This window comes from Dromaius novaehollandiae, chromosome 3 (genome assembly GCF_036370855.1).
Source record: "Dromaius novaehollandiae isolate bDroNov1 chromosome 3, bDroNov1.hap1, whole genome shotgun sequence".
NCBI classification, from domain to species: domain Eukaryota; kingdom Metazoa; phylum Chordata; class Aves; order Casuariiformes; family Dromaiidae; genus Dromaius; species Dromaius novaehollandiae.
Genome location: NC_088100.1, coordinates 117,170,904 through 117,183,243, shown reverse-complemented (window position 1 = coordinate 117,183,243; position 12,340 = coordinate 117,170,904). Strand labels below are relative to the sequence as shown.

The following is a 12,340-nucleotide window of genomic DNA, read 5'->3' as shown; positions in this document are numbered from 1 at the left end:
CAGCAACATGGACAATCCAGAGACTGATTTTCAGGAAAGCTGTGCTTTGCTCAGCACAACAGAGTCTGTGACAGACCTTAATGTCATGTCTGAGAAATAAAAACCATGTGAACAGTTCTGGTGCGGGCTATAATACAGAGAATAACAAGAGAGATGGTGTGGTCTGGGTAGTGCTGAACTTAGTTAGCCCTAAATGTTATTGTATGCATCTCCACAGAAGCTGACTCTTTGCAAGTGGGACTACATTGTGATTTGGAACCAGTTTATTTCAGTTTTTCATTGGATCCCTAAAGTATATAGTTGTGCTGAAAAACAAGGAAAACAGATTCCTGTGATACTACAAGAGCTTTGTGCTATTGGCCATGTTTTAATATAATGAAAATCTCCTTCTGATGCTATTTTGATGTTTCAGCTAGCTATTCCTTGAAATCAGCCATTATAAAAATGTAAGTAAGTGCCAAACTGAGCCAGACTTTTTTATGCTTGAAATTACGTTTTGAATGTAAACATAGCTTCTGTTGAAAATAAATGTAAAATGTTGATATAAGACAGCATAGTTGAAGCTTGCCCTCTCGTTCGGGTTTATGGATATATAGATGGTTTCATCCCCTGTGGTGATTAATCCAATTCTCTTTTCTATTACTAAATTCTGAAAGTGTTGTTCTTTTTAAAGCATGTAAATCAATAATGTAAATCATTCCTTGAATTTATCAGTGCATTCTGAACCCCGTGCTGAAACCTGCAGAGCATTTCTCTTTTTCTCCTCTGTTCTCTGAGCTTTAAATAACTTAGGAGGGTACATAGTAATAACATTGACTCAGAACATTTATGAGCATGAAAAATGCAACATAGATATGCCTCTAGCATTGTCTTTCATGTACTTTATTGTGCAGAATGCTGTTAGCATCCTCTTTTTTCAAGTGTTGTTTTTAAATACCTGTACAGCTAATTGTTTCTGTTCTTGTTCTTTTGTTCGTTCCTTTGGCACTTGGATTCTGTGTCATTGGATAATGTACAATATTTGATATTTCTCAAAGGCCCGGTCATTCCATGGTACTCTGGCAGCAGGCTCATTCTCTCTTTCACTCTCTGTTGTTGTTGTTTTTTGGTTTATGTTTGTTTTTGTTTTTTTCCTGAAATGAGGTTCTTTTTATAAAAGTAAACATGGATAAGAAATAATATGGGAATAAATAGCATGAGAATGTGTTCATATAAAACAAGAGCTTCTCTTGCTTGCCTAAATATTTTAAAGCTACATGGTCAAATCTGTTGAATTATCATTTTAGCATTTACATAAAGTTTTGCTTGTACATCCAAGTCTTAACAACAAGTAGAAGTGCCAGCAGACTACAAGAGAGACTGATCTTGCACTGTTGTTGATCTGTCCAGAAAACAGGACAGGTTCTTTTGATCATCTTTCATATTTGTAAGAGTCCAAATCTAAATTGTTAGGTGATCCGAAGAGATGTCTGTGCTGCGATGTTTATGCCTGTCCTGTTGTGTACAACCATCTCTCATTTCTAGTAAGAAAAACAACGTTGCCAATGTGATAAACATTGTGACTTGAACGTACTTTGTATCTATGTACATAACTTACTGGGACTTGGCCAAGTCGTCTACAGCTGTTGCCTAATTCTGTGTAAAATGTATTGCCACTTGTAGCTTAAATTTCTATTTCATGAACCCTCAGCATGATGAGCTCTTTTCCAAACTGCTTTAATGCCTGACTTCCAGTTACTCAGTCAGTGCATTCACATCTAAAGGCAACTTTTATTGTTTCCTGTCCAGAGAAGAAGAGGCATGACAAGAGTTATTATTCAGAAAATAAATCTCTGCATTACAAGAATCCATTGTTCATAGTTAGGAAAACTTGAGCAATTCTTTCACTAAGTGTTATAGATGAGGGGCATTAATGGGGACGTGAGGACTAAGTAATGCTGCTGTCTCACAAGATGTTAGTCTGTAGTGCAGAATTAGGGTGTAGACTGCAAGGATAGCCATTACTGGGATCCAACTACTGCAATTCCAAGATGGTCAAGATGTCTGTGGGCTCTTCTCTATGTTCTTAAAAGTACTTTAAATACTTTACTGTGTTTGAAGCATGTTTATCTCTTCCCCTATTGTTTGGTTACTTGTGCTAAAGACAGACAACTTTTCCTGCCAGGTAGGACTGTAATGCTGGTAGTCAGAGGCATTGCCAGTCAGAAAGGAAGAAAAAAGAAACATCAGCTCTCTAGAGTGCCACTGAGGAATTTTGATTTAGAGACCTGCTGCTGTGAGTGTGTGTCCTTGGTCCTTAGTCAGACCTCTGAGCATTAGTTCACGCTGGAATATTTCTAGCCATTACAGTAGACTAACCCAAACTTCACCCCAAAGGTCCTTGATGTTTTATTTCTTCTGTGCGCAAGTAATGCACAAGTCTTGCTCAGTTCTCAGGTGGTCTTGAAATTATGCCGCTTGTGCTAGAAAATCTACCTTCAGTGTTTTTCTTCACCTCTCTGTTGAGTCTGCCAAGCCTTATTGATATTGATAAGGATCAGTTTTATGTTATTTCTTTGATGAATAGAATCTCCTGTTTGTCAGTTCAGATATTTCATAAACTCAGAGGTTAAGGGGATTCTCAGAAGGCATCTTTCCAGCTGGTGTTTGCAGTACAGTGCATGAGGCCATCTGACCCAAGTTTTGCCTTAATATGTTGTGTCTTAACAATGGACTATCTTTCTCTATAATTTCCCCCAATTGTTTTAGAGCTTTTCGTTTACTGTATCAGTGGGTTTGTATGTGAGCAGCTAATCAACGGCAGTGGTGGGTTCTAAAGCCACAAACCAAGCCAGCGTTGAGCCAATGTCTGCCTGCAATGGTTAATTAATTTCTCAATGATGCTCCTAGCTTCTGAGTATTCTGCTGCCAGTTTAACAGAGGGGGACGTTCAATATGTAATGTTAGGGGTATGCCACCAACAGCCCAGATTCAGATCTTTCAAAATGTGCCACTGCACTGCTTACAGGACTCATCGTGTGTGTAGCATCATCTGCCATCATTGATGCTGTATTCTGTAGAATGAATGCTAGCCCCATTTGGAAGTCTTTACTATGGCATCCAGCTCATCATCTGCTCTGGTTCACTTCAGCAGGTGTAAAAAGACCTGGACTGCCCTGCTGTGAAGCTTAGAAACTATGGAAATCATAGCCAAAAATGCCCATTTGGACACTGTGCCAGTCGATTTGCTCAGAGCCAGTTCATTAGAGCCTGCATATTGCACTTTGCCAATGAGCTGATCTCCCACATCTAATGCCAGCTACTTCTTTCTTTCAAACAGCTGACATGTGTGCAAAGGCATCCATTCCAATTCATCAATTGCTTCAGCTTTTGCTCTAGTGTTACATTAATAGCTATCAAAGGCTCACTCTTTTCTCGCTTTTGACCATGTAGATGTTGCCTCTTACTGTCTGGCACGTCTCTAGAGGAGACAGAAGTCTGAAAGCTCCTGCATAGTATGTTGAAACCTTTAAGGTCTTACCTGTCAAATTTTCAAAAAGGTTATCTGGGGGATGAGGATGTGATTGCTAGTGATACCTGCTTATTGCAGCTATTCTCCCCTTGTTTCTGCTGCTGCCTAAATATAAAAGAGTTAATTACTGAAAATGTTGCTAGTCTTCACTTGAATCTCTTGGACAGCATCTAAGGCAAGAGTGATCTTTGTACTGTGGATCATAGAAGCATTAGGTTATTCTTTCAAAATTATGGACATGAAAGCTAAAACTGAGACATTTTCAACTCAATTTTCACCAAAAAAAAAAGCCACAGTTCCATTATTAAATAGTGTGTACTGAGTATTACAGGCTTCCACTTCCATGATGAAATTGGAATTTTCTGAAATGATGACATGGGCACAAGAAAGGGAGAACTGAGTTTTTGGTGCCTGGAATACAAGGAAATGAAAGAAGAGTTGGGAATTTTGTTAACTTTTGAATAATATATGTGGTGGTTAATCTCATATGTTCTCTTTTTTCTAGCTACGCTTGTCATGGCTCATCCATGGTGTCTTGCTGGGAAATATATCCTTCGTGCTCGTCGAGAACAAGACAGAGAAGGAACAGAGCAGGACGTTCTGGCATTCAGCTAACAGGGAAGGTTTGGGAATATGGCAGTGGATGGTCTTCTCTCTCCCAGGTGTATTGGATAGGTATGAATCTCTCCTCATCGTTCTCTTTATCCTTTGTTTCCTTCCCTATGATCAGTCACTTATCACTAGCTACTTGGAAGTAGCTAGTAATCCTCCTCACATACTATTTCATGTAGCATGTTTAGATCCTTATGTGTGATTTGCTAGAGCTCGGTGTGAACTCCATAATTATTCTTTTGTTCTGGATATCAAAGTTCCCAGTGTTCAATGTGGCCAGATCTAACAATGAAAGAGATGGAGGAACACCCTGCTGCAGAATCAAACATGGGCACACCTAACACCTTCGTATTAGCTGTAGCAGGGAGTTCTGCTTAATAAAGAGCCATCTCACTTACGGGTGTAGTCTGACTAAAAGCATAAAAGGTTTATCTGGTAGTGTATGCTTAATCTAGTAGCATATGCTTATTTACAGAGTGTTGTTTTAGCTGTCTCTTATAAGTCAGCTTTAAAGGAATGCTCCGTTGTTGATTGTTTACTTTCTGTGTATATACTCTGGCTTGTGCTGTTTATAGAGAAGACACAAACGTTATTCACCTTTTGCTACCCTGGCCTTTAGGATATAAGATTCATCTACTGTCTCTGTCAAGAGTATGAGTGTCCTTCATCCTTCTGGAACTCTGTGCCCTAGAAATAATGGGTTTCATTAAGGGATAGTTTGCCTCATGAAAAGTTTGAGCAAACATTGTATGAATGTGTCTTTTATCTTGCTGGCTCTTGGGGATGCACGCAGGCTGCAAATACAACAAGGACATTGCCAACGCTTCGGTCCTGAATGTATAATTAATATGGGTGCGTCAAAGATTTAAAAAATACCAGCGTTAGCCTTATTGTGCAGACGCTGCTGAAATGCCATTTACAAAAGTACCTGGTTGCGTCATTCCCTTCAGCTGTGTTTTCCCACAAAGAATGCTGTATTTCTCCATTATTATTTATGTGATTTATTTTCTAATGTTGCTGTGGCGATGTTTGGTACCTGAATTATTTTGTACTCTTATACTATTCCTTTCCTTTAAATTCTCTCTGGTTGCAAAGTTGGACAGAGGATTTTAGGAACCAGGCTAGCAGTGGTTCATGTGGAATCTCAGATCCAATTGGCATAGCATGCTGAGTTTTACCTATAAGGGACTGACATCCTAACTTACCCTTTGCTTAGACAGAAAGACAGTTGTGTTCACTGAGAAAAGGGGATTTGCTGGTTGGAGATTAAGACTTAAGCAAAGAAGATCAAAAGCTTTTGAGGAACTTCAAAGTTTTGGTGACTCTTGAAAAAAGTTTTTGTCCTTATTTATTCACCGACATTGCACTGCTTTAATGAAAATTTGTTTAAAACTGATTTAGTTGAAACCACTCCCTCCTGGGAAGAAAGAAAATTGCTGTGAGATTTGGAAATACTGCAGGCATCTTTCTCAGCATTTGAGACCTACTTCTTAGAAAATCTGGACTGATGTAGAACTCTGCAGAACTGATGCACTCAAATGGTGCTGGGGAGACTGCAGAATATGAACTTTGGAGATAAATAACAGAGTTTTATTGAACTATAAGAAATATTTAATTAATGTGAACACAGTGCTGGTGCTGCTGAAAGCTTGCCGTGTCTGTCTTTTTCTAATTGGTTCCTGTGTCAGTAGCTGAGAAGGTCTGCATTAGATACCAGAAGCATGATATTGCAGAAATTCCTACAGGAGGAGATGAAACTTTAAATCACCCCACAGAAGTACAGCACTTGAATAAAGCACGCCTATGTAACCGTTCCACAAAATATTAAAGTGCATTTCATTGTAATCAGGAAGCTGAATGGAAAGTGTCATTAATAACTAGACAGTGTGCCCTAAAACTGCTTAGACACAATATTCTTTTTTGGCTTATAACACTACAAAGAATCATTAGGAAGATTCCCAAGAAATTAGATCACCTCTATCTTTAGAAACAGATATTTCTTAAATGCTTGATATCCCTCAAGCTCTTGCAGGGGTTGGGGATGGGGATTATATTTTGGCAGAAAATCACGGCTAGAACATTTTAGGTGAGGGGAGGAGTATGACAAAGAAGCTAAATTGGAACTCAGGGATGTTAGATTTCTAGCACAGCATTAGCCTGTGCGCCCCTGGACACATGCTTGATTTCTTTGAGTAAAATGGGGAGAGGGACTGTCTTCTTTCCTCCTATTTTTTCCTTAGGAAAACATCCAGTTGAAATTTCACCTCTGGTAAGATCTTACCTTTTCTATGTAGGCTTTAAGATGCTGAAGTCCTGACTTTTTACATCTTCACAAAGTTAGCTGTCCTTCCTTGTTCTGGAAGGGGTTGGCAAAGCAGTCTGACAATTGGCTCATGTGGTGTGTGGATTAACGGAGCTGTAATGCAATTCCAAATGCTCAGTATCTTCTGTGCATAGGGAAAGAGGGGCAAAGGGCCCAGTATAGAACATGTCATCAAATCATCTGTAATTAAAAGAAGCTGATCATGAACAAGAGCTCCTTGAGCTGTTGGTTGAACAGATTATGCCTACCTGAGGCAAAAGTCTCCAGAGGTTCTGTATGTAAACTTGCTGGTTAAATATACTCAACATGAACTAAGAATCCTTGCTGTACTTCATGTGGCCCCTGTGGAGCCAGCTCCCCCTCCCTGAAGGACAGTTTACCTGCAAATCAGATAATCTGCATACAGAGGTTAGAGACTTGGTCATATTTACTTACTGGAATTTACACATTAATGCAATGCTAAAATATTTGGGTTGTAATAGTGCAGAAAACTGCATTATTGTAAATTTGTTTTATCTAACAGAAAATGCTGTTTGTTTTCCAACGGTAAGTGATGAGTCTTAATAGCAGCCAGAACACAGATGGGGAATCTTGGACTTACTGCTAGTGAATCTAAGCCTGCAATGAAGGGTGAAAAAAAGTTGTCACAGTCATACTACTCTGCTTTGTTTCTAACAGTTGTAGCTAAGCACTCTTCCTATCTAATAATTTCTTCTTGCAGAGCATGCATTGCATTGTCTCTCCCTCTCACTCCTTTCAGACTATATTTCTGAAAAGTTTCTGGGCACTGGTTTTCACACTAAGGAAGAAGGGCAACATTTTTGGCAATGTTTTGTGCCCAGAGATATATTTGCCTGACGTTGTTCCTGAACTTTCTTCCCATTCTGCTATAAAGAATCAAGGATCCTCAAAACAAGCTGGAAATATTTCTCCCTACACATTGCCATGTAGATATTCATTGGTAAAGTCTGTCCTACACCCAACTCTCTTGATGCTTTCTTCTGATACCCATACAACAAGTCTAGCCTCTGTAGCTTAGAAGTGGTCCCACATTACTATTGTTAAAAACAGAGTGAGTCTTTAATGTCTGTATCACTGCTATTCTGTTTTGTAGCATTTAATATTTCTGCCACTGTCCTCCTTACGAAATGCAATTGTTCTGGTGATGGCTGTTCTGTTCCTCTGAAAAAGTGTTTTGGTAATAGGGTGTGCAGAGTGTCTGTGATGGATTTTATGGGTGTACCTGTTCTGCATGCTTTCTTTTAATAATACGTTTGAATCTCAACTTTTTATTACTGGCTAATAAGTAACTTCCTGCATGGCAATTCCGTCACTGCAGCTGAGTTTGGTTAACAAGCTTATGTTCCTCGAAATCATCTCACTCCAGCTAAGTACATCTTTTATCCCAAATAGCAAGTGTTCCTCTGTGAAGTGAGCTAACAATGCATCGTTTGTACCAGAGGAGTTAGTGGGAACCTGAATGTAGTAAGGGTTAGTGACCTGAAACTTTTCTGTTCCATAAGTACCTCAGCCTCAAGCAGGTTCAGCGATAATTATTTTAGCTAGGTAGAGAGCGAAATCAGTTCCGTCAGAGGCAAAACATCACGAGTTATGGAAAGGTAACAGTACATGCAGACACACTTTGCTCATGTCACTGCATGGGGGATTGAGTACAGAGGAGATTAATGTTCTGTCTTGGCTAGTCATCCTTATGATAAAAAGAAAAAAATTAATGATTATGAACCTTTTTAGAATAATAGCAAAAAACCTGGATCTGGGTGATGGATGCCTGAACTGTCTGCATGAGCCAGTGACAATATTTAAGTGGAGTTCAGAGTTGTTACTGAAGGAAGGGAGCTGCAGAGAATTCATACAAAATAAGCTTTTTGAGGTCTTCAATCCAAGGAAAGGTTTTTTGCTTCTCTCCAAATAGGAGAGAATATAATACATCCAAAACCTAACATTTATACGCAATTAAGAACTAGGGATAGATGACCTAAGCAAAACAGTTTGTCCTTATGGAAGCTATAGCAGCATGAGTATAGATGTGTTTTCATATTTCTTACACTGTATTCTGCTTTGTAGATAAGCCCCAGGTGTTTTTGAGAGAACCAATCTTCTGTTAGGATCAAAAAAAAAAAAAAAAAAAAAGTGGGGGGGGTGGAATCCAGCCGACAGAAAACCCAAGGTGATGGCATTAAGCTCAAATACTGATCACCCTGAAATAAAACCCAGGATTCAAAGATCCTGAGCAATGGGGAAGACTATAGTCCAGAAGCTTTGATGTTGACTGGTTTCTGTCGCAGATTTAACTGGATTGGAATATGGTTGGTCCTGCCTTTCAAGGAACTGTTCATCTGGATTCATGGGTTGGGCCAAAAAAACAAACCAAAGAAGGCTTATTTGTTATGGCATTTGGTGGCATTTCTTATCTCTGATTCCAAAGTATTTGAACTGTCACCAGTAGTCACCCTTGAGTAGTTTTTGAATTTACATTAAACTCTTATCATACAGACAGCTGAGCTGATGTTCCTAGGGAGAAAGGGGGTTGAATTCATTTCTTTGTCCACCCCATATAATGTTTCCCATATGCCTCAAACAGATGAAAAGAGACCTTTGTATCAGATGTGTCTGCAGCTCAACCAACACACAACTCTGCTGGATGTGGATGGTATTCCCTAATTGTCAAATATTTAAGAAACCTTTTTCTAGCTGTGCTCCTGGGGTCAAATAAAAGAAGAGAGAGCCAAGGAGCAGTTTCCACTAATCCTCAAATAACCATTTTTCTAATATCGAAGCCATTCAAACCTTTTATAGCAACCGTATTTTCATTCCTATAAAGAGACCCAGCTTACAAACACAAAGTTATCTGACCAGAATTTGGATTCCATGTGAAGATATTGCTGGGATTTAATAAGCAACAAAATCATGACAGAATTGCCAGAACTAAATAACTGGTGACATGAATAGTCTTTCATGGCCATCCACCAAAGCATCGCTCTTTGTGGTGGATATATACAGCACTCTGGACCAGTATCTGTGCTCTGTAGGTGGTAGTTCAAGTACTGGATGCTCGGTCAGCATACACTATTTTAAACTCTGTATAAATACCAGTGAGAACATTGTCACTTGCAGCATTGCACTAAACCATGTCAATAGCAGGTGCTTGTGATGTTTCAGTATCAGCTTTCACCAGCATCAAAGGAAGTCATTTTATTGATTTCAGTAAGCATAGGATTGGACAAAAAGAAGGAGGAGAGGGGCAAGGGAACAAGGTCATCTGTGGATTTTTTTTCCTCCTCACTGTGTGTGACATTTCCATCTTTAGTTTTGATTAAATTTCCCTTAATTAGCCCATTAAGCTAAAACCACCAAAGTTAATGATTGAAATGTTGGTTAACTGATGATCTTGTTTCAATGGAATTTGAAAGACATCATATTTCTAAATTAATAGTGACATTAAATTGGAGAAGAGAAAAAGATGAACCATTTCTTGCAGAAATGCTTATCTGAAGAGAAGGTTTGTACTGAATCTGCATTTGTGTTAGAAAAGAAATCTCTTTAACAGGCAACACAAGAAGCACTGGTGGACCTGGCAGTGTTTGACATTCACATAATTTTTCTGTCTTAAGGAAATCTCTCAAATGTTCTGGTCCCGGTGTTCCTGTCCCTGGCATGTGGGTAGGACTATCAAGCAATTGGTCACTGAGAAAGCCAGGTGAACACAACAGCGCATGTTCTGCTGCTTTTTACAATTGTGCAGTTGAAATCAGTAAGGCTCTCTCTTAACTTGAATGAACTGTAAACAAGAGTAAAAGGTAACCTATTGCATTCCCATATGGGTATGTCAGATGATGTTCCCTGACAGAAATACTGTTTTATATCGTACCTTCCTGTTCTTAGGGGCTGAACATTTGAGAATTCTTGTATGTATTAACCCTTCATTGTCTGGAGAGACAGGATATGAACAGTGCCTGAAGGATCAACATCCTGAGGCATGAAGCTTAGGTTCTGCCCAGGGAATTGCCCAAAACTATTTTCAGAGATATTTTGTTGCCTGAATATGGGAAGAAGGTCCTTGGAAGTCCTTGCAAAAGTACCTGTCTTTTCTTTTATGCAACCTGAGTTGAAGTCTGCAGAAGTGGAGGTGAAAGCTGGCACTGAAGAGCATTTTTAAGAGCTGCTTGTCTTTGTACTTAACTGCCCAGACTCAGTTTAGCACCATGTGGATGTAAGTACACATCAAAATATCCACCTTTCCAAATGGTATTTAGTGTGCACCCTCAGCAGACAGACCAAAGATCGGATGCATCACATAGTTTCCACTCCAGCGGTCCCTTCAGTTTGACATCAAGGCTTGCTGTTTACCAGGCATGGATTCTCGGACACAAACCAGTTGAAAGCTGAGTAGTTGAATCAGTTTTCACCCTATCTCTTCCTGGAGGTTTCAGCATCATACAACAGGGAGGGAGAAGGCTCTGCTGAGCTATGGCGTCCTAACATGTAGTTACAGACCAGTGTTGCTGCTGGTTTCTCTTAACATGCCAGCCTGGGACCTCTGGTGCTCCAGAACCTGTTTCAGTTATGGTTCAGTCATCTCTGCTACTGGAACAGTAACTTAAAGGAAAAAAGTGGGACAGAGCCCACTTTGTCAGTCCAATAGCCTATGTTTGAGACTTAAATGGTGTGTCTCAGGCTGAATGGCATATGTTTATGCTAGGGCCTATAATGTCATTTGAAACGTTGTGGAATGTCAGCTGTGGAGCAAACAGCAGTGGGCTGGGAGGACAGCAGATGTACTTGGAAGCAAGTTTCATAATGTTCCTTCTCGTTCTCCCAACCATACCCATAATGGATTTCAGGTAAACTAAGAATTGTGGGGCTTCCAGCAATGTCAGGCTGCAGCTGCACTTTGTGTGGACTGGAAAGGACAAAAATATGCTTTTGTGATCTTCAGAAATGTTTGGATTGAGCTGTTACCCTTTGGGCTGATTAAGGCAGATCACTCAGCAAACAAAACTGTATTTTGGTGTTTGGAGTTTCCTTTGATGCTAGGGGTAGTCTCCTTCAGCATATTTGCTGCTCCTTGTGTCAATCAGCTGCTCTTTCATAGCAGCTGTTCCTGTTTTTAGAACATAAAAAGTCCATTTTAAATTACTGCCTCTGTATGTTTGACACATTCTTTCCATATTCAGTAGGGACACATTTCAGTATCAAGGTGCAGTTGTTTTGCTTTACAGGAAGTAAAGAATGAGGAAGGAGGGACGTAGTAAATATATGAACTCTTTTCTGCTGTGAACAGACTTTGTGTCTGTTCAAAACGCTTTGCATGTTTTGAAGGCTGCTGGAAATTTCTTCTAAGTTTTCTCTTTGGCCGGCTCAGCTTTTATGACTGTACCTCCTTAAGTTCTAGCTCAGTGAGAATACCACTTGCAGGACAAGAAGACACTTCTTTGCAGACATCTTCCAAATGCCTGTATATTCTTGGAGTCTGTTGTAGTAAGTCAAACCTTGCTGTCATCATTGCTAGAGAAAGCTGCCCAGTATTTGAGATCAGCATGGAAGTTGGTTAAGCTTGTTGATGAAGCCAGTTTACTGAAACAGTGGCAAACCTCATCCAAAACACAGGAATATGCTGTCCCCAAAATAAAAATACATATGAGCATAGATACTTCACTTGAATATTGTTTTGTGGGGTTGGTTTGTTGGTGAAGAATTAGGTGGGTTTTAAAAACAGCAGGAGACATCAAGACTAATGTTAAGAGTATTGATAGCAGACAAAAAGCTGACAGAGGGCATTTTAGACCAAGTCCTAGGCACAAAGGACTAGAAAGACTTGTAAGAAAAAATTGTTTCTGTTGGCATTTAGAGTCTTGCTGAAGTAAAGAAGATAG

General features: G+C 39.6%; 1 protein-coding gene across 1 annotated transcript in view; it reads left to right on the top strand.

The window, feature by feature from the left end:
* The window catches only part of ALK (ALK receptor tyrosine kinase), a 319,617-nt gene that overhangs the window by 253,486 nt on the left and 53,791 nt on the right, over nucleotides 1-12,340 (top strand). The window contains exon 9 of the mRNA XM_064510188.1: nucleotides 4,017-4,186. Within this exon, the coding sequence (XP_064366258.1) occupies nucleotides 4,017-4,186 (170 nt within the window). The remainder of the gene's footprint in view (nucleotides 1-4,016; nucleotides 4,187-12,340) is intronic.